Source organism: Anser brachyrhynchus (genome assembly GCF_964034855.1).
Source record: "Anser brachyrhynchus genome assembly, chromosome: 1".
NCBI lineage: Eukaryota > Metazoa > Chordata > Aves > Anseriformes > Anatidae > Anser > Anser brachyrhynchus.
In genome coordinates, this window is record NC_137694.1 from 210,442,368 (window position 1) to 210,462,680 (window position 20,313).

Genomic DNA, 20,313 nt, shown 5'->3' on the forward strand with positions numbered 1-20,313 from the left:
TGCCAGTGCTGCAACATTTCTCTCACTAAATGAAGCATGTTTTAAGAAGCACACAGCATAATATCAAATTCCACCGTACTTTGTATTCAGCCTTTTGCATTTGGTTAGCTTGCTTCCTAATAAAATCCTTTTAAGAAAGGCGTTCTCTTTTGATTAAGTTGTTATTTTGTGATTGAAAGAGTACAAATCTCTTTACAGACCCTTGCAGGCCCATTTACCAACACACCAAAAGAACAATTACATGGTACAAACCATTTTCCATCTTCGTGTGCTCTCCGTCCCACTTAAACCTCACGTAAAACCCTTCAGCTCCCTCGGACATCTGCCCCAGCAACCTTCTTCCCCATCCTGTTGTGGAAACCTTTCCAACAAGCTTCACACATGCAGCCGAGGCTCAATACAATTACAGCCTCATAGCTCACACAACCCATGCAAACAGATTCCTAATGTTTAATTCTGTTCTATTATAATAAACCATGGCTCTTAGTATCTAAGTGTAGCTAACAGTTTATAGGAAGAGCCACAACTTATTCCAGTCTCAACTGCTGCAGGAAACCAGAGACCCACCACTGTAGCCCCTAAAGCATCTTTGACATTCTCTACTGAAACAATTTTATCTGCACGGAATATTTGCTTAAGTGAAGCCGTTCAAACTTTTAATACTTGTAAACTACCTTTCTGAGGACTGTCTTTTGACTCTTCCTTACCACCAGAGGCTGAGGTCAACCGTGGTCAAGCCGGTAACTTCAGTAGGATCTGTAACTTAATGTTTATGGGAGCTACACCATGAAACCAACTTTTGTCTTCCTAAAGAACCCTACGTTCTGCAGCCCCTAATCAAGATGCTGAGGATATTATCTGCACTAAACCCACATTACATCAGAAAGCAAAGTCCCTCTCAAATTTAAGATAACAAACACAGGAGATCGATATCTACTAGAAACAACACACACTCCAGAGGGGTGATTACGCAAAGTGTATTTTAACATCAATCAAACAGAAAATCTTTACTGCAGCCCCACAGTAGAGTACATTTGCAGCATTTAAGGAGAATTATATAGCACCATTAAAGCTAAAGGTTAACAGGTCACGATCGCAGCAGATCAAATATTAAGATGTCAACTTCAAGTTTTATGCTACTTTCAAACTCACTAGGTCACTTTAAGTTGAGGAATATAAAAATCACCTTGAACAGCATACATCTAGCTCACCTTGCTTAATAGATCTATAAATCCAGCTGGTTCCCCATGCAAGAAAACAAAACCTTTTGAAATGACCACATGCTACAACAATTCCACCGCGCGTTATCCTAAGTGTAAAATACAAATCAAAAGGAATTCGTTTCAGTCTCTACAATTACACTTACCCAAATGGAGGAAGATTTAGATTTAAAGGATACCTTTACAATTAATGGCATAAAACTCACTCAGGCTTGACAATAAAAGCGCCATTAGGAACACAAGCCCTGTTTCGGTATAAGATAGTATTTCATTAAGCCACTAGCAATGGGAACCACGTATTCTATTATTAGACACAGAGCCCTTTGATATATCCAGTAGAGAAAAGAGGACAAAACTCTTTCACGGTGCTCGCTACCATCTCTGACAGCTGAAATGGTGAAGATTGAGCTTTTTGAGCTTTTTTTTGAGCTTTCTGTTTATCAGGTTGGTCTTGGTGTGTTTTTTCTTCTCCTTTTTGTTAATATTCACATTTCTAACTTCCATTAATTAATCTTGAAAGAATCTAAACTACATACATCCTCATGTCAGCTTTTATAACATAGTAAGCTACATGAAAGTCTCGAAAAACGTCAGTGGATGTCTTTGCATATGCACATTTATGACATACAGAAAAATATTACCAACTTTGATGTTCCTTTCTTTGTGTGTTATCTTGCTTGCCCATTAGGGCTGGTCACAAGCAATAAACTTAAGGGAGAGGAACCATGACATTTTACATAGTGCTTCACTGAGCATAATTGAATACAACTTTAACTCTTGGCTCCCTACATGAAATTGTTTTTGCCTGCTTCTTAGAAAAGCATGACTGCAAGCTAAATCTCTTCCTTTGGCATGCTGTGTGAGGTTTTAGTTATGCATGCTCAAAAATTACAGTTGAAACTGACCCTTTTAGTAGCTTTATAATCACAAAACACTCAATAAAATGCAGAATGGCATCTGCCTGCCCGTTCCCCTTCAACATCTACCTTCCTGGGTTCCATTCCTGCTGCTGCGTTTGAGTGGGGTGGGAAGGAAATCATTAAGCTCCTTTAAAACAGAACATACCTAAGATGAGAATAAGTGTGATGTATTTACTGGAAAGAACAAAAACCAAGCCACAAATATCTGTTGTGTAATCACCAGAACAGACTGTCTGAGAGCAGTTACCAAGCAGTTGGGTAAGTTGTCAGTTTAAAGGGGTTTCTGAAGTTGACAGAGATCATCCCCTGGCACAGAAGATGCATTTTTCCTCCTTCTGTCCTAAGGCCCTTCTCAATCATCTTCTGAAAGGTGATGGAAGAGGTTCAGAAGAAAGATGTCACTCCCATCTTCAAGAAGGACAGTCCAGGAAGCTCACCCTGAGCCCTGGGAAGGTGATGGAATCAATTCCCCTATGCCACTTCCAATCATGCTATGAACAAGAAATCTGGGAGCAGTCACCACAAATTCACAAGGGGTAAATAACCAACCTGACTCAGTGGGTTAGGGGAGAGCAGCGGGTGTTGCTTTTCCTCTATTTCAGTGATGTTTTTGACATGGCCTCATCCCAGGCAAAGCGATAAAGTACAGGCTAGATAAGGAAGCAGTGAGACAGACTGACAGCTGGCTCTGCTGCCAGGCTGAAAGGGTTGTGGCCAGCAGCAAGGGTCCAGTTGAAGGCCAGTCACTAGACAAGTAAAACGCAGCGGCTGATACAGGGGTCAATCCTGTTAAATACCTTCATTAGTGACCCAGATGATGGGACAAGGAAGCACCCTCAGCACGTCTGCAGCTGATAGAGAAGTGGGAAGAGTGACTGACAGATGGAAAAATGTGCGGACGACAATCCTGTCGAGCTCAGGAAGTGGAAATGCCAAGTTCTGCAGAACAAGCCCAGGCACCAGTACAGGCTGGAACTGACCAACTGGAAAGCCTGGTGGACACCCAGTTGAACAGCAGCCAGCAATGGGCCCTTGTGGCAGAGAGATCCACCAGCATCTTGGGCTGCATCAGGAAGAGCATCAGCAGGGAGGTGATCCCTCCCCTCTACTCAGTGCTGGTGAGGCCACGTCCGGAGTGCGGGGTCCAGTCCTGGGCTCCCAACAGCAGACAGACGTGGGCATACTGGAGAGAGTCCAGCAAAGGGGCACAAAGATGACTGTGGTGTCTTCGGCCTTCCTTGAATGCCTCGTGCAAGTCTTGATCACTCTTGGTGAGAAACAAAGAGCCCAGAAAAACTTGTATCAACTCAAATAGCTTCTTGGAAGGATCTGTGTAAGCCTCCCCAGTTGAATCTAAGAGAAAACCTACAGTGAGGATGATGAAACACTGCAAGAGGCTGCCAGGACAGGCTCCATAGTCTCCGTCCTTGGGCTTATTCAAAACTGAATGCACATGGTCCCAAGGAAACTGCTCTGAGCAGAAAGGCTGGGAACAAGATCCCCAGAGGTCCCTTCCTGCCTCAGCTATTCTGTGACCCTCTCATTCTTTCCTGGCAAAGCCACCATGCGAGCACAGGCAGAAGTTATGAACAAAACAGTTTCTGCTCTTCGCAGTTCACTCTTGTGAATTCTTGTAAAAATAGGTTAACATTTATCTTGTGACTATGGAATACTACCTTTCACTAGTGCACAGACTTCATAAAACATAGCCCTGATACAACCTGAGTTTACAGTAAATATTCTGTATCTAAAGAGCACATTACTGCCACATGTCAGCTGAACAGTAACTTTAACAGTAGCTCATAAAGATGATCGTAGTTCAAGAACATTAACTTGATGCAAGAAATAAAAGCACAACATTTAGTAACTTATAACAGGTTAGGCCAATTTGGAGTTGTCTCTGTAGCTGTTTCCACTGCACTCAGGGCTATTCTTGCTCCACTTCAGACACCGGACATGTCAGCAGTAAGACCCTGTGCTGGGGAAAAGCATAAAGTGATAAAAGGAACAAGCTGGCAGGAACGTGGACAGGCAGCTTTGGGACTGAAAATCTTTAGCACAGTTGTCAAATTAAAAAAAAAAAGAGTCTTACTCTGAATTCAGAAGGTGGAGAACACAAAGTAAGAGTGATCTGAACTGCACACAAGACTGAATTTAGCCAGATGGTCAATACATGCTTTTAAGATCTAAGATAAAACAAAGAGGATTCTCAATCTTAAAAGCTTACATTTATTCTGGAAGTTTCACGTTTTGCTTATTTAATGCTAAAGGAGTGACAAATGTAATGTTTTTATTAATTCCTTTGAGTCGTGTGCTCTGTTTTACAGGACTCACTGGGATACAAGTCAGATGACCAGCGCTACCCAGCTGCACCACGCTGCAGGAACGGAGGCAAATCCATAATAAATTGCAAAACACACATGCATTACATTTTTAGACACATAGCTCACCTCCCCTTTCATGGCACGTTGCTTTGGACAAAAGTTTTATTGTGGTATCACAAGTACAAGAATGACAGAACAGTTTCTTCCACGGTGAACTAGAACGTTATGCTTACAGCCACAAAGCACACTCGAGGCTTATACTAACACTGATGTGTCCAAGACCCAAAGTTTTCCCAGATTCTCAAGGAGAGCTTTTGGTTCTCATTTACCCTGGGAGCCAGCAAAAAAATAAATTCACAGAGGCAGTTACAAGGCATTTTTAGTTCTAATTCATTTTTAGCAGAGCTTGTGACAGAGATGGCAACTGACCTGCTTCCACCTTACCCTCTCCCCCCGGCCTTGGGAGATTCCCAAGGATAATTAGGAGCTCGTCTCCACCTGGAATCTTCATGCCAGCAAGTCAGCATCAACTGCTTTACTTCAACCCATCCCCTATAAATTGCTGTCACACTCCCTAAGTAGACCTGAGCAGCTGGATAAAGAACACTTCCACTTAAACCTGGTCCTAGAAAGACGGGCACAGAAGTCAGAAGGGAGCTGGCTACGAACAGCTCTTCAATGAAGAGCTCTCCTTCTCCTCTCCATCAAAGGCTCCTAATATTCAAATTGGTTATTATTCTTAGCACTGAAGTCTTCTGTGTAACACTGGATTCTGCTAGCTGTTGAGCAGTTCTAAGGACAAGAATTGACGAGTTTTTGAAGTACAGAGCAAATTAATTTCAGTCTATTTACACATAGAGAGGCTTTGTTGATGGGCAGTGGGTAAGCAAACCCAAAGAAGAGGTCAAGGCTTAGAGTTCTGCTGATCTATGTGACCAAAGACATCTACTTGTAAGAAACTGAAGTGAGACTGACAAATCAAAGCTTGCACTCAAGGATCAGAACAGATTAGAGCAAACCTACAAGGAAGACACTAATTTCCTTGTAAACTGCCCACGCGAACAGGGCTGGGAAAGGACGAAATCGCAGCTACAAGAGTGGTAAAGCGAAGTGTCAACATTGGTATTATTTTACACTGTAGACTCCACGTGAAAGTTTCTAGAGTACTAAGCCTCATTAAAGCCTCCCCAAAGAGCTGTGAAAAGGAAAAAGTGAGGCCAAGGTTACGTGCTTTGTTCACAGCAACTCTGATGGGGAAAAGTAACCGCAAGGCAGTCTTTTAAATAAAAATGGGCTTAAAGTCTACTCTTTCTCCAAGTCAAAACTACAAAACCAGCACCCCACCAGCACGGACAGACATAATTTTGAATCCTTCAAAGATCCTGCAACACCTCATAAGTTTTAAAAGAACCAGATATTGAATATTTGCATAAAGAAATGCCATTATAAGGGGTATTAAGCTTTTAAGTACCCAACTCCAGCTACACCAATTAACAGGACTCTTCAGAAGCCACTAGTTTGGAGTTGGTCTTCATGCTAACGAGACTTTGTCTACTGTGGTAGTCAAGAAGGGTACATCTTAACAAACATTCAGCTATCCCTCCTAGAAACCGAAGTGAAAAGTACAGCCTCACTACAGTAAATCACATTTTTTTAAGGTTACAGGGAATGTAGACAGGGTTCCACATTGTCACCTCTCATTTAGAAGTCTTCCTATTTAAAAAGGAATTCAATACGTGCATTTCCAGTCAGCGTGGAAAACTAAGGGTGGCAGGTTGCCATCATTTCCACTCCAGCTGAATCATTAAGATGGAAACAGCTAAACAGAAATATCCATGTAAAACCAAGACAGATTTCATTTTTCAGTTCAAATTGTAGTCTTTGTGTCTAAAACCAATTGTGTTCTGGTTCAGGATGGGGAGACGGGAGTTTCAATGAACACCTTTGCCAGCTGCACCTGTCCAGGGGCGTGAAGCCACCTCTACACCATCCCTGCAGTAATCCAGTCCAAAAGCTGCAAAATGCCCCACGAGACCACCAGCCTTCACTCCATACTGCTGAAACTACCTGTTCACCACAGAGAAAAGCACATCATTTTTTAACCATAAAGCAGAAAGTACAGAAAAATCCTCACCTAATATCTCCAAGGTACGTTCAAACCAGCTGAGGCTTCTTTCTAAATAAACTTCATCCCTCCTTGGGGTAGGAAGGTTGTGTAAATTACTTTCCAGCATTCAGTTCATCCTTATTTCTATGAATAGAGGTATGATGGGGACAACCAGGATTTTCTGTTGCTAAAAGAAACACTTCTTGCAAGGATCTTCCCTTTTCTATTTATATTTCAAGATGAGATGCCTACCGTTTGGATTTTTTTTTAATTTATTTTTAGAGGTTTTTAGGTGTTTGTTTGTTTGTTGTTTTTTTTTTAACCTCATGCCATCTCTTACTCACCTTTGGAGGTATGGACTAAAAGCATCATTTTTGTTGAAACAGCGCGGGCAGGAACTTTGATACTATAGCATCTCCAGCCAACTGCTAATGAACACTGATGTATTTAAAAATAAAAATAACATCTATAGAAAAGGCAAAGATTGCTTATGTCACACATTGATTCTGGAAAAACTAAAGGTTTATTTAAAGCTAAAATTCTGGTTAGCCAAATTTGTTTATTTTAGGCATTAGTGGTTTTTTTTTTAAAACAACTCATAAGTAAACTGTCCTGGTTATTCTAACCACTAAGAATTGCCTTTTTCAGTTGTTCTCAGACAAATACTTATCAACCATCGAGATCACATTTAATTTTATATCCTCGTATGTGTTACTGAGCTAATCTTTAGCTGTTCTACATCGCAGCCTCAGTTTTCGATGAACTTGCAGTAAATCACCCCAGGACTCTTGCTTCAGTCAGATGTTAACTGTTAGGAAAGCTGAAAGAATCCTTATTCCGTATATTTATTTCAGACCTCAAGTATCTCTTATGAATTCAAGCCCAAATACATTTTCAGTTGTGTTCTGTGATTTATGAACTCCTCTGTACCCCCAAAAAAATCACATATGTACCAATATATTGGTGGCCAATTTTTATTGTCCAGAACCGCCTGTCTTTAATACAAACTATTTTTAAAGTTTAAGAAATTGCTTCATTTTTAACTGCTTTCACCTGCTTCTACTTTGGTAAAACACCATGTGTTTTAGATCTTTTATTCTCTTCTGTTCAGTTATTCTGCCATATCCCAAATTATATTAAAAGTCTCAAAATTTAATCTCTACTTCAGAAAGCTCTTTGGGGAAGAAATCAGTAAAATAAAGATTTTACACATCCCATCTAACTGTTTTCCATAGGCTGAAGCGTGGCACAGTTTATATATCGTAATACATCCCATTTGGCAAATCTAGGTGAAATCTCAAACTAGTCTGGAATTGTGTTAAATAACATTAATTTCAAAATAATGTAAAAATTTGAGGACCAATAATATTTGTAGCTTTGCAATGTGAAGTAATAGCAGCATGTTTTAAGAAACTGAACAAACGCCTTCACAGAAAGCTTACCTCAAAATAAAGACTAAGAAGAGTGTTGTTGGAGACATGACACTTAAAAGCAAAATAAGTAGTCTAAGATAGGAGATGCATTTTAACACCTAAAAAATACTAATTACATTGCATAGGAAACAGGTATTTACCCCTTAGTTAACTGAAGATCAGAAACGTGGTTCAACAACTAGGTGAAGCCAATGTCAGTGTCTTTTCACATCACCGTATTTGCTGCACTTTGACTACATCCTGCCCGAGTGCATCCACTGAATTTGGGACAGAACACAAACCTGAGGTGGCTTCATTCCCTTCACTTCTTATTTTTGAGGACAGTAAGCAGAACGGCTGCAGTGAGATGACTGCAGTAGAGTTGGCAGAACACAGCTAAAACCCAATTATTCACTATTATACAGATAAAGAGCTGATGTAATTTCTGTAACAGTCCCTGGGGTGATAGCAGAGAGTCATCCATCAGATCTAGGGAACAACTGTGCCTCACACACACTACCAAAAAATGGGGCAGTTCAGAAAATGATGAATTTCTAGCTTAAGCCTATGGACAGGATACCCTATATGAGGATAGAACTAAATAGCCCAATCCAACTAAGATAATGGCCTGAAAAAGTCACAAGTCCTTGCATGACAGGGTTGAAGTATGAGGCATGTACAAGAACAAGGTATGAAGTACTTACTGAAGTTTAAGTTTCAACTTCAGCCTCTTCTGGGGGGCTGTGAGGGGCAGGCAGGGAGGAAGGAGTAGTGTTTTCCCTCCAACCTAACCACATCCTGTTTGCTCACTGTAAAGGAATGTCCTATCTAGAAGAGAAAGCTTGAGTGGTGTAGAAGTGCTAGGGTCTTTCCCTATGTGAATAAAGCAAACCTTGAGAGCTTTTAAGTGAAGAGGGCAACCATTGTGCAGACATCTCACTTGAAACCTCTATTCACCAAGACATTTCAGATCAAATATTAGGAAAATAGGTTCCTAATGAGCCACAGCCACCAAAATACCCAGCACTTCCAACTCATCATCACTCCAGCAGATGACCACAGCACAAGAAGCGCTGGCTGCACAGCTTCAAAACCTGTTTCCTTTTCAGATAAGCTACGCCAAGGATTTATCAGCTTCAGAGCAGAGGCTGGCACAGGTCTGAAGTAACGTGCCCAAGCAGCTGGTCTTTGTTGGAAGGAACTCAACTAAAAGACCGTAGTACGAACCTGCCTTCACCACCAGACTCCTCAACCAGAGACGCAGCACAGAGCGCTGTGGATCCTCTTCATATCAAGCTACCAGTCGATGGTGGGGGTCACAAACTCACCTTGGGGTCACTAACAGCCTACAAGGAGCAGCTAACTAGTCTGCCAACAAACAGCAGGATTGGAGAAGTTTTAAATGAAAAAGTAAGATCCCCACCTGGTGAGTAAAACTGAAAGTCAAATGAAATGGCAGTAAAAAAGATTACAAGTGTACACTTTGCTTTGTTGGAGATGAGATTAAGACACAAATATGAATCACAAGTGAATTCAGATTTGATTACTCTATGGTTTTTAGTCTCTACATGAGAGAAAACAAATACTTGTAAAACAAACTTGATGACAAAAATACAGACTGCCAAGGGAAAAAAGCATATCCTCATTCAAACTTTACACAATACAAAGATAATTAGTTTACTGGGAAAGGAAAACATATTGGCAGTTTAACTGTATGAAGCGTATTTTCAAAATGCCTATCTGAATAGCTCAACAATAAGATAATCAAAAGCAGAAGCACTGCCATCTTTCCATTAAGAAGTGTAACTGTCGTGACCTTGCTCTTGGAGAACATACAATAGCTTCAATATGTACAGGCTGTACACAGGAAAAGAAACCAAAGACCCAGATTATGAAAGTCAAGCAGTTGTTGATAAGATAGTCACCGATTTATAAGAATATAAGGGTATCATTCTACTGGTTCAGCAAATAAGACTTTCACACACCTAAAAAGCACAGCCAGCAATCCACGGAACTAGCAATGCTGACGGCTTTTTGTCGATTGTGCATATCCCTGACATATTACAGCTTGAATTCAAGGCTTGCTGCATACTCTGTGATGGATGTCACACCGCGAGGACTATCTGTAAGGACAGAGCAGACAACCCCACTATCAGAACTTTAAATCTCCCTGCCACCGAAGGATCATTTTTAACGAGAGGACACTTTAAACAGGTCAAGTCCCTGCTCCTTGAAAAATTAAGTAATGTTTTGAAAAATAATCTCAGCAGGAGGATAGAGTTCCAATGGGAGTAAACTCAGACTAGTATGCCTTCACAAAAACATTTCTCAGCTGTAGATGTCCGGGGTCAGTGGTCTCATCTACTGCAGTAAACAAACCCTGCTTTCTCAGACTGGCCAGAAGCATGCAAAAGCTGTTGCTCCCAGAGCCAGTGTTAATAATATCTATGTTTACTAAGGAGCACTTGATCTAATTTCTCATCTACTCACCTTAATATGCGCTGACCCAATGAAGGCAAAAAGCATTATTTTGGTGATCAAGAATAAAATAACTCTGCATTCTAGCTAAATATCCCCAAGAATGTGGAACGCAAAAATACAGTTCAAGATAAGTTCATGGCAAAAAGCATTCTTTGAGCAATAGTCGAATGCTTAACACACACTCAATCTACCACAAAGAATCAGCTCTGCTTTGACAGCTATTAGGTTTCTCAACAAACCATCTCCCTCCATCTGATTTAAGTTTGCCAAGATTTCTTCCCAAAGCTGCCATTTTATTATCTCGGCTGAAGCAGCAAAGATGATTAAAGATTTCTCTGTCAAGTTGGAAGATGTCAGCATCAGTGAAAAGTTATTCTTCACTCGCTTGCGTCCTGACTTTTCAGATTGCTGTGTTGCAAATGGCTTATCTGCTACTGGACCCAAAGCAATAATCACCTCCTGACTTTCAGCTTTCACGTTCTTAGAAACAGGAGCAAGACCACAGAAGCGAGGACCATGTTTACACTGAGCTCATTCAACAAGTGGTTTCCAAACACTCGAAAAATTACCCACATGCCTCTCAGCTTTTCTCCTCTAAGCTGCAAATCCAGCTTTTCACACTGAAGCGAAAGGCACCGCAGTTCATCAAGATAGGGAATTTGGAAGCAATCTTGTAGCAGAACTGGTTGGGATATAAGTTTTCCTTTACTCAGGTCCAAGCAGAGCAACTTTCTGCATCAGAACTTGAGCTGGCAATAACTGGGCCTGTTTGACTTAGTTCTGCGTGAACCACACACAGAAAACTGGAAGCTTGCTTCTTTAGTGCAAATGAGTATGCCTTAAACATAACCCCAGCCCACCGAACGAACTGCTTCAACATGTGCAGATTAAAAGCGCGCTTGGCCCGACTACTCCAACTTTTCCACTTCTCTCAAGTTTGGCCTCTTCAACCAATTAAGAGCACCCCAAACTAGGCTAAACCAACCTGCTGGTTTGAATTCAAGGCTCAATCAACAAGCCATGCAAATATGTTAACGTTCACCACACACCGTACGCAGGGCTGCAGTCCCTCGGCCAAGCACTCGTATGTGTGAGCTTTAGCTATAAATAAACTGTCTTAGGAAAAACTCACTCATAACTTTACATCCTTGAGGAGTCCAGGAGCATTCTGAAGATCTGACAAGGTCACCTGCATTTCCTGTCTGCTGCGGTCTTCTGTTGCTACAAGACTGCCTCAGCCTGGTGAAAGATGACCTGGTTTTAATTATTCAGACATTTGCCACTTACCAAACGGGCTACAGCAATGAAATAAAACCAGGCTTTAAGCCTTTGGCAGCCACAGAACTGCAGCAAATTTAAAGTATATGTAATAATATAAGAGGTTGGATGCATTCAGATGTTGTTTCCAGATCAAGTCAGGTGCCAGCAGTGCTCCATGATTCTGGCTCAGCTACTTCTGCAATACCCACCTAAACATCACAATAAAAAATAACAACTATTTATAATCTTCTGGCACACTTGAAGTTCACTACAATAATGAAGCTGACCTCCAGAAAAAGAAAAAAAAGACTACTTAGGGGTCATGACCCATCATCACAGAAATATCCAGAAAGTTTCTTCAGGATCATACCTATCACTTTAAGCTGCAAACAGGGTACACGACTTTAATCCTAATTTCTATAAGAACCCAGTAACACAATGATAGACAGATGTTCCCTATGTTTAGTGACAACAGAAAGTGTTCAGGGGACACATGAATTAGCATAATTTAAAAAAGGTGAAGAACAGACATAATTCCAACTAGGCACATCAGTGGACAACCATGAAACAACCTGCCACTTCTATTATGCCATCCCCACTCTTATGCTACAGTGCTATTTCATCAGAAATGAAAAACTGCTGATAATCTACACAGGTTTGCTTCAAAACAATACTTCAATTGCTGCTCAATAATGTTAGGTTATTCAGGAATTAAAGCAGCTATTTTTTTCAGGACAAACAGCTTTAAGCTGTTGTAATGAGCTGGCTAAGCTCATTAGCCAGTCCTTCTGAATCTTGATTTTAGTCACAAGACAGTACTGACCATCAAAGCTGTCTACTTGAGCTTTTTAGTGCCCCCAGGAGCCAAACCCCAGGTAACTGGCAGTATGCTCAACTTCACTCCTCCTTAAGCTGCTTCACGTAACTGCTTGGTTCCTGAGGTAGCCTTTGAATGCAGCATCAGAGCTGTTTGTGCACACACATCTAACAGAGAAGAGTCCTTGAAAATCTTTTTCATTCATACTGAATCTTCGAAACATAAAAATACAACAGAAATAATTGCTCTGAAAATGCACTGCACTTGCCCAGACACACACAAGCTAAAAGAAGGGTGTTTGAACTCTGAAGAGCATGGCTTTTCTTTGGTAAGCATACGTACGTCCAAGCTGTCTAATGTGATTTGATGAAATTAGTATTCTATTCTTAAATCTTCAACTGGCAGGTTGTACAAGAGTCATGTGAAATTTCAATTATAAAATAACAAAATCAAGTAGCTTTGAGTCAATGTGGAACCTAAAAATACTCCCGAACAGATGACATAAATGTATGCTGCTGTACTCACTTTACTTCTGTACTCGCTCTGAAAGGCACGAGGAGACCGATACTGTCTAAAAAGATTCAGTAGCTCCCAGCTTGCAAAATGCAGACATTTACCTTGTAAGATTTTAGCTCATATCACTAGAAGAGACCTGAAGGAACACTATCTAAAAACCTTATGACAAAGGCAGCAACACCAACGTAAACAAGTCTTGCTCCAGACATATCACCCCTTTTTTTTTTTTTAATTGGAAACTGTGCTTTATTTAAAAATCTGGGAACAGGCTAACAAGCGTTAAATGCAGGGCTTGACTGACTGCATCAGAGCATGTCATAAATAGCTTAATTTCAGCATTCTTACCAGGTTTATGACAACAAGATGAAGTGCTATGTTCCTATTCTGCAAGAACAGTACCAAGGAATTGAAGTAGGGTATTAAGCATGTTTGTCTCTGGAGGTAGGAACACGCTGCTCTGCTAACTAGCTTAGATTTAGGAGTTCCGCATCCATAATTTCCTTTGAAATCTTTCAGAATCCAGAACTTTTGGGAAGGGTACTCGTTCCTCTTAGATATTTGATGTACTCTGAAGGCTTTGAAAGAGACCATTGAAGAAATGCGAGCTGTTTACTGGAAGTTGTACTCTTTCCTTACCTTGGTTCAGAAAGTCGTATTATGGGAGAAAACTTACAGCATTTTAGTAGTATCAAAATAAGTTAATGGAATACAGAGAGAAAAGCTATCAAATAGGTAATAGATACTAATATCTACAAGACCATATATTGTACATCACTGGCATGTATTCCCTGTCTGGTTCCACCATCAGTAATGGGGCCAAATGGAAGAGAAATTTTCACCACAGCCTCCTACTTTTATACATTCTTTAGTACCAACATAACAGTAATGGCAGCACACAAAACTGAAGGCTTCCGCGAGAATCTTGTGACTTAAGTGGCCTGGTTCATTCAGGCAAACAGATCTGAGGTGGATAAAATATTCCCCAAATGTAACTTACACTCTGAAAGCTCTCAAAATGTTTGACCAGCTTATTAGAAGGACTTTAAAAAGCTGTTGCAGAAAGTTGAAAGATGAGTGAAGTAATACACTCATAATGCAGTATACCATTAAAAATAAACACATGTACTTATGAAATTTCTCTTGAATGAAAACATCAGCTATTTCCCCCAGTACCCAATTTTTAAAAGCTCTTAATATGAATTCAGGGCAACCCTGAAGTCCAAAAAAAAAGTATGAAGCCAAATAAAATGCTTAACCTAGTAAATAATTACGATGCAATGTGTTGTAATAAAGATTGAGTACACAGAAAACCTCACTGTAATTACTCAACAGTTTACATTGGAGTTAGAAAAGCTGTTTAAGGACAGGTTACTGAAGTAAAGACATTTAATAATGCACATTAATTGCTATGCTCTATTCAGTTAGGAGCACATGAGGAACATGAGCTATTAGTTTAGGAAGAAAACTGCAAGTTCAGACATTTGAGGTTTTCTATAGCAACTCAAGTCCTCTGAGAGCTGGCAGGATTGACTCTCCAATAGCTGGGAAGAGAAGACCTCAAGCAGGAGCTAATCCTGAAAAAATCTTGCAGAACACAGGTAAACGGCCCAATAGGGATTAATATACTTAGCTAAACTTTCTCCTTTTCAGAAACTGTTGTGAAATAAAGTATTAAGTCATGAGGGTTTGGAAGGTTCCAGCCGAAAGGACTAAACCTTTCACTTTGTCTCAGACAACAGGAAATTGGTTTAATCTTTATACACCCACACACAGGCAGCTCTACTCCTCAGAAATGTGTTTTCCAGATATAAACGTTCTAGCTTGATACCCGTCTGAAAGTGATGAACAGGCAAGAGGGCGATCATATGGTTAGAGAAGTAAAGCAGAAGCTAAACACATTAACGTTCTATTAAGTTATTAAAATGGTATCAAAGATTTCTTGGATAACTTACCCCAAAATCCTTTGCAGAACAATTACTATAGTCCGTATTTTATCACGTCAGAACAGTTAAAGCTCAGCAACAGCTTAACTCTCAAGGCAAGTTACCTCAGCTGTCCTGGCAAAGGTCACTGAGCTTCAAAAAGAAATCAGACACTTCCAAGCATCCCAAACCTCCCAGCTATGCACAGTATGAAAAGACCCTTCCATTTCAACCAGGACTTGTAAGAAATGCTGTTAAAAATACTAAAACACTTTGATTGTATGCATCCTAAGAGATCAAGAAACTGAGGCAACAGAGACAGCAATTTTCTACAAGTTAATTTTCCTCCAGCCATTTCTTTTGCTCATTTCTCCAAATCTTGCAAATGAATAACAAAGTTACTGGTGCTGCAAGCCTACTTTGCAACTGCCCGCAAACACACAGAGGATCAGAGTGGAGCAGCTGGTCTCCCGCAGCTGGTCAGCGCTGCATTCCTTTGAGTTCTGTGGTTGCAGGCTACAAAGTGGAGCTTAACCAGTAATTGCCGCTATTTTCATATTTGAGCACACAGGTGGAAAGACAGTGGGAAAACAGGCAAAGTGCCAAAACGCAGGAAGCATTCGGGGAGTGGATTTAAGGACAGCAAGATAGCTTCCTAGCAGCTTAACAATAACAATAACCTAGATCCATGTTGAAAGACAATGATTATAGACCAGATGAAAAACTCTTCATTGAATATTAAGTTGATTTATTAGTAGGTAACAGTTCACAAAACTCTTTCCTAACTGTTTAAAAAGTCCTCCGTGCTAAAGACAGCTATTTATTTTGTCGTGTATCAAGCAGTACAGCAGCACCTGCAGCAACTCCCCACTGAAGGCTGCTTCTGGTGCCTGCAGCTTATTCCCATAGCCAATAGAGAAACACAAAATGCAAGTTTTCCAATCAGAAGCCACAACTTACCTACAAGGTCCACTAATTAAGTTTTTCTATGATTATTAGATGCCTAATCAATAGCATTTGACTCTCAGTAGATGTAGAACAACAGAACTGGACTATAATTAGCTCACAGGAACTCAAACTCCTGTCCCACACCTACTGAACACAGTACCAAATAACTCCATAACCAGTATCCCATCACAGTACCCCGAACTGTTTAAGTTTAGGTGTTTTTTGTTGTTTTGAAGAAAGTACATAAGTATATTTACGGCGTACTTACTCTCGCTCTTTCTCTGTCAGTTTGTCATTGATGTTATCTTTGATTGTAGACCTGGAGCCCTTGTGGATTATGGGATACCTGAGTGGCACTTGTAAGAAGTAGGATATCATTGAAACCAAATGAGCGGTGTAGCCCAGGGCAACAGCAATGCTCCCATCATCTTTTGCTGTCAATAATAATAAAAAAAAAATCCATTAAATACATCAGTTGAATCTCAGTGCAGACTCAGCACTTCATGAAGTTGTCAGAAGTTATAACGTACAAATAGACACAAATGAAACAAATTTGGACTGCTTTATAATTATTTTCAGTTCACCATTTGCCTCTTATTAAAGGTAACATAAAATGGCTGATGACATATCCACCTTCCAATTTTACACGTTTGAAGCTTAAAGTTACTCTTCCCAAAGTTTGGTTGGGTCAGGGAGGGTAAATAAGAGATGGAAAAGTGGGAAGAAATCCCAAGACATAATTCAAGACTTAAAACTTTCTGCACTTCTCAATATGCAGGTGACATATCGGGGTCAGAAAAAAGCTGCATTCCTCCATTGCTTTACTCATTAGAGAGATCAGTTGCAGAGAGACTGACCCCAGGTTCTGCACTCTGTTGTCTGGCAGTAAGTCGAAGAAGTTAGATTAACCCATTGTTTTAAAGTGTCATTTTTAATTTGACATTTAAGGTTGCAGCCTTAAAGCTTCACCTGCTGGGAATACACAGGTTTTGAGATTCAAATTACATCCTTTCTAGAATCCAAATACTAGCCACGTAAAGGCTTCTCCTTTCTGATTCAGTTTTTCCTTCCCCTCCTCTTTATAACTGAACATACCAATACAAACACCACAACAGAACCATCCCTACTGAGAAGGGAGTCCCAGGCAATTAACTGAGGGCACTCTAAGAAGGCTTTTAATGATGCTCAACAACATCTGAAATCATGCTGACTTCTAGAACAAGAGATGATATATGGATTCAAATGTTAAATCCTTTTAAAAAAGGATTTTGTTAAACATTCAACCTTTGAAGCAACACTATTTTTGCAAATAAAATCACTGATACTTGAGATGCCTGACTTCTTAAAATATTTTCTAAGAGTCTGAACTAAGATACAGCAAGTCAGACAACTCCGTATTTCACTAATTTTAATGCTGAGTACTTCTCCCCTGTAAAACAGTATTTCCAGAGACTTTGATAGAGAATTAGTCATTCTTTTGTAAGGAGTTAATATCAGTAAACTGAAAACAGGCCAAGAGAGACACACCACTGCCTTCTCAAGAATTACAGAACTGAATTCATTCTCACAAGTGCAACCAGGAAAACAAATTAACGTGTTAAACATTATTCCTCCATTATTCTAGCATTCAATATACCCGCTGTTAGTACAAATTAACTCCTCTCGGATGCCTTTAAAGAGTTAGATAATTGATTGAGGTTTTTGCCCAAGAAACCATACGACTGGCAGAGTGAAAAAGTACTAGGAGCAAGAAATTCCAAAGGGGATTTTTAACAAAGTTCCAATTCACGTCCAACACCTACAGATGAATGCACGCAGTTACCTGTATGACCCTTACACAGGCAGGCATATGGATTTGCTTCTGCAAAAAGATGATGTGCAAAGTTACAGTAGAAGCTGACTTGTAAAATCCTGCCACACCACGGCAGGAATTAGTGTCAGGAAGCTTTAAGTCATATTTATGCAGGATGTTTATTGGGTAAGTTCATCAGCAACCGCAACAAACTAAATGGAGATTTATGCACATCACCTGAGCACTAGTTATAGATTGAAACTAGGAAAAACGCAATTTTTTTCCCCCTAGAATCACTGAGTTCAGAAGGCAGCTCTAGAAATTGCCTATTCCTACCCCTCTGCTCTCAGCAGGATAAGCTACAGCAGATTGCCAAGGACCACAGGCTGGGCTCTGAGCATTTCCAAGAAAGGAGGCTCCACATTCTCTCTGGATAACCTGCTGCAGTGTATCACTAATTATACTTTGAATACAGAAGTACTTTAAGAGTCAATTCCTAGCTAGCATGAAGGAAGTTTCTAAGAATAAGTAATGAGCAAGCTTTCTACCAGTCCAGACCTTTCCAATCAGAAATGTGGATCCTTAGCCATTACTATCAGTTTACTTAATTTTATCATGTTCAGAAGCAGTGTCAACTGTAAGAACCAAATTAAGAATATCCAGCTACCTTGAAAGTCTTCAGAATTAGGAAGCTTGACTCCACAAACAAAGTAATCCTTTTGATCATTCTGCAAGTTTAAAATCAACAATGGAAAGTGAGAATGGGACAACAACAGCCAGAAAATAGAAGCCTGTAAAAAACCCAATGACAACAAAGCATCTCGTAAAGAAAAACTAAATATTCAATGAAACCCAGACAGACTGAGATAAAGTTTTAGTAACATTTCAAATAATTCAAAAGTAAATGCAACTTTTTTTTTTTTTAAGGAAGAGCTTTACCTTAATTCATTGCAGAAAAAGGTTTAGGAGCTCTATATTTTGACATCTGTTTTTGTGCACTCTAGTAAAGTTCAGCTAGCCTACTGTCAAGGTTACTTTAAATAATTACATACAAAGTGGCAAGTATCCATTAAGTTATAGTTATATACATTCTGCTCTTATAGCTGAGGCTATTTGAATGATGCTGGCATAAGTCCTCTCCGTGTGAGGTTTACAACTTAAGGACCAAATCCAAGAAAAAGTTGTAAAAAGCAATATGAGGGAAAAGTTTGATCCTACAGAAAAGCAAGGTTTGTTCCAGGTGTGAAATGAACTTCCTGTTTACATCAAATACACATTTTAGACCATCTGAAACATACCAGATCAATAGGGTAGATGTAAGACAGCTCCGACAGCAACTGCTTGCATCGAATGGTCTGCTGGGCATTTGTCTTCAAAAACAGCTCTCTGCAGGGGAAAAGAAACCAAAATCATTAGTTTCTTGGAAAGCTTTAAGTAAAGCTATCAACCCCGATCACCCCCACCCCCTTCAAAAAGGGGATTCTACAAGGATGGCTAAAGAGACAAAGCAACATTTCATTTCCAGTTTTATCTTATATTATAGGCATATTTGGACTACAACAATTAACCATTACAAAGCAGTGCTTCACCAAAATAGACAACACGTTCTACCATAGCCTACACGTGCAGGAGAGCCCATTTCCTTCTCTTCTAGACTTGCTACTGTTAATTATCACTTTAGATAACTACAAACTGTAGCAGAGAGGTCTTAACAGAAGTTTTAGGGCAACAATGAGGAAGAATTTGGTGCAACAGAAGTCCCTTCTCAAACCTGTATGTCTTTCCTGATTGCAGACTAGTGGAAAAAAAATCATGGGTCCTTTTACCTCTTAGCAGTGCATTCTTTTCTTAATTCATGCAGAGATTCATTATGCTCTTGAAGCTTCTGGTACTCAGTCTCAAACGCATTTTCTATATGAGGAAACAGTAAAAACATAATTAGCATCAAATATTTTCTTAAATCTGAAGCTGTAAGGGTAGATACTGACACAAGCGTTGGCACTAACCCTCCATTTAGTCTCAGGTGCCCATTTGCTGTGACGTGCTGCCAAGCTGGGGAATGACAGTGCAAGAGGCACACCTGTCTTCGTGCACCATACACCATTCACCAGCCAAGCACAACCTATGAAAGCTCATTCTCCTTTTACTCCTGCTCCCTGCACATCCACAGCAGTAGGGTAACTCCGTTAAGGCAGCTCAAGTACTTGTGCTGGCAGAGTTAAGCAAACAACATGCACTTCATTTTCAGCGCTGACTCTTTATTTTGGACTCTACTGGGAACTCAAAAGTCCTGCAACAAGATCAGCCAGCCATGTAGTTTGGTTGCTGGTGAGCTCCAACCAAGGCAGCCACACAGAGTTTTACCGTAGGACACTTTCAGAGTAAAATAAAATGCCAAGACGACCAAGCATTTCACCTTCCACTTACGTAATAAGCCATTAAGATTGATTTTTGTCTTCCAACACGTACAATGGGATCTTAGTCTAACAGGTACATTAAAATCCCTTGTGACATTAAAATATGGCTGCATGCCACTGTTCACTGCGTTACAGTGCAACTCTTCTCATTTTCTTCAGAAAATTAATTAAGCACAG

At 40.1% G+C, this 20,313-nt stretch overlaps 1 protein-coding gene across 1 annotated transcript in view; it reads right to left on the reverse strand.

The window, feature by feature from the left end:
* UVRAG (UV radiation resistance associated) overlaps positions 1–20,313 on the reverse strand; it is a 93,963-nt gene that overhangs the window by 29,632 nt on the left and 44,018 nt on the right. Inside the window, exons 9-12 of the mRNA XM_080599566.1 lie at positions 19,546–19,630; positions 19,018–19,105; positions 18,387–18,447; positions 16,196–16,361 (exon numbers count right to left, since the gene is read on the reverse strand). Of these exons, the coding sequence (XP_080455692.1) occupies positions 16,196–16,361; positions 18,387–18,447; positions 19,018–19,105; positions 19,546–19,630 (400 nt within the window). The remainder of the gene's footprint in view (positions 1–16,195; positions 16,362–18,386; positions 18,448–19,017; positions 19,106–19,545; positions 19,631–20,313) is intronic.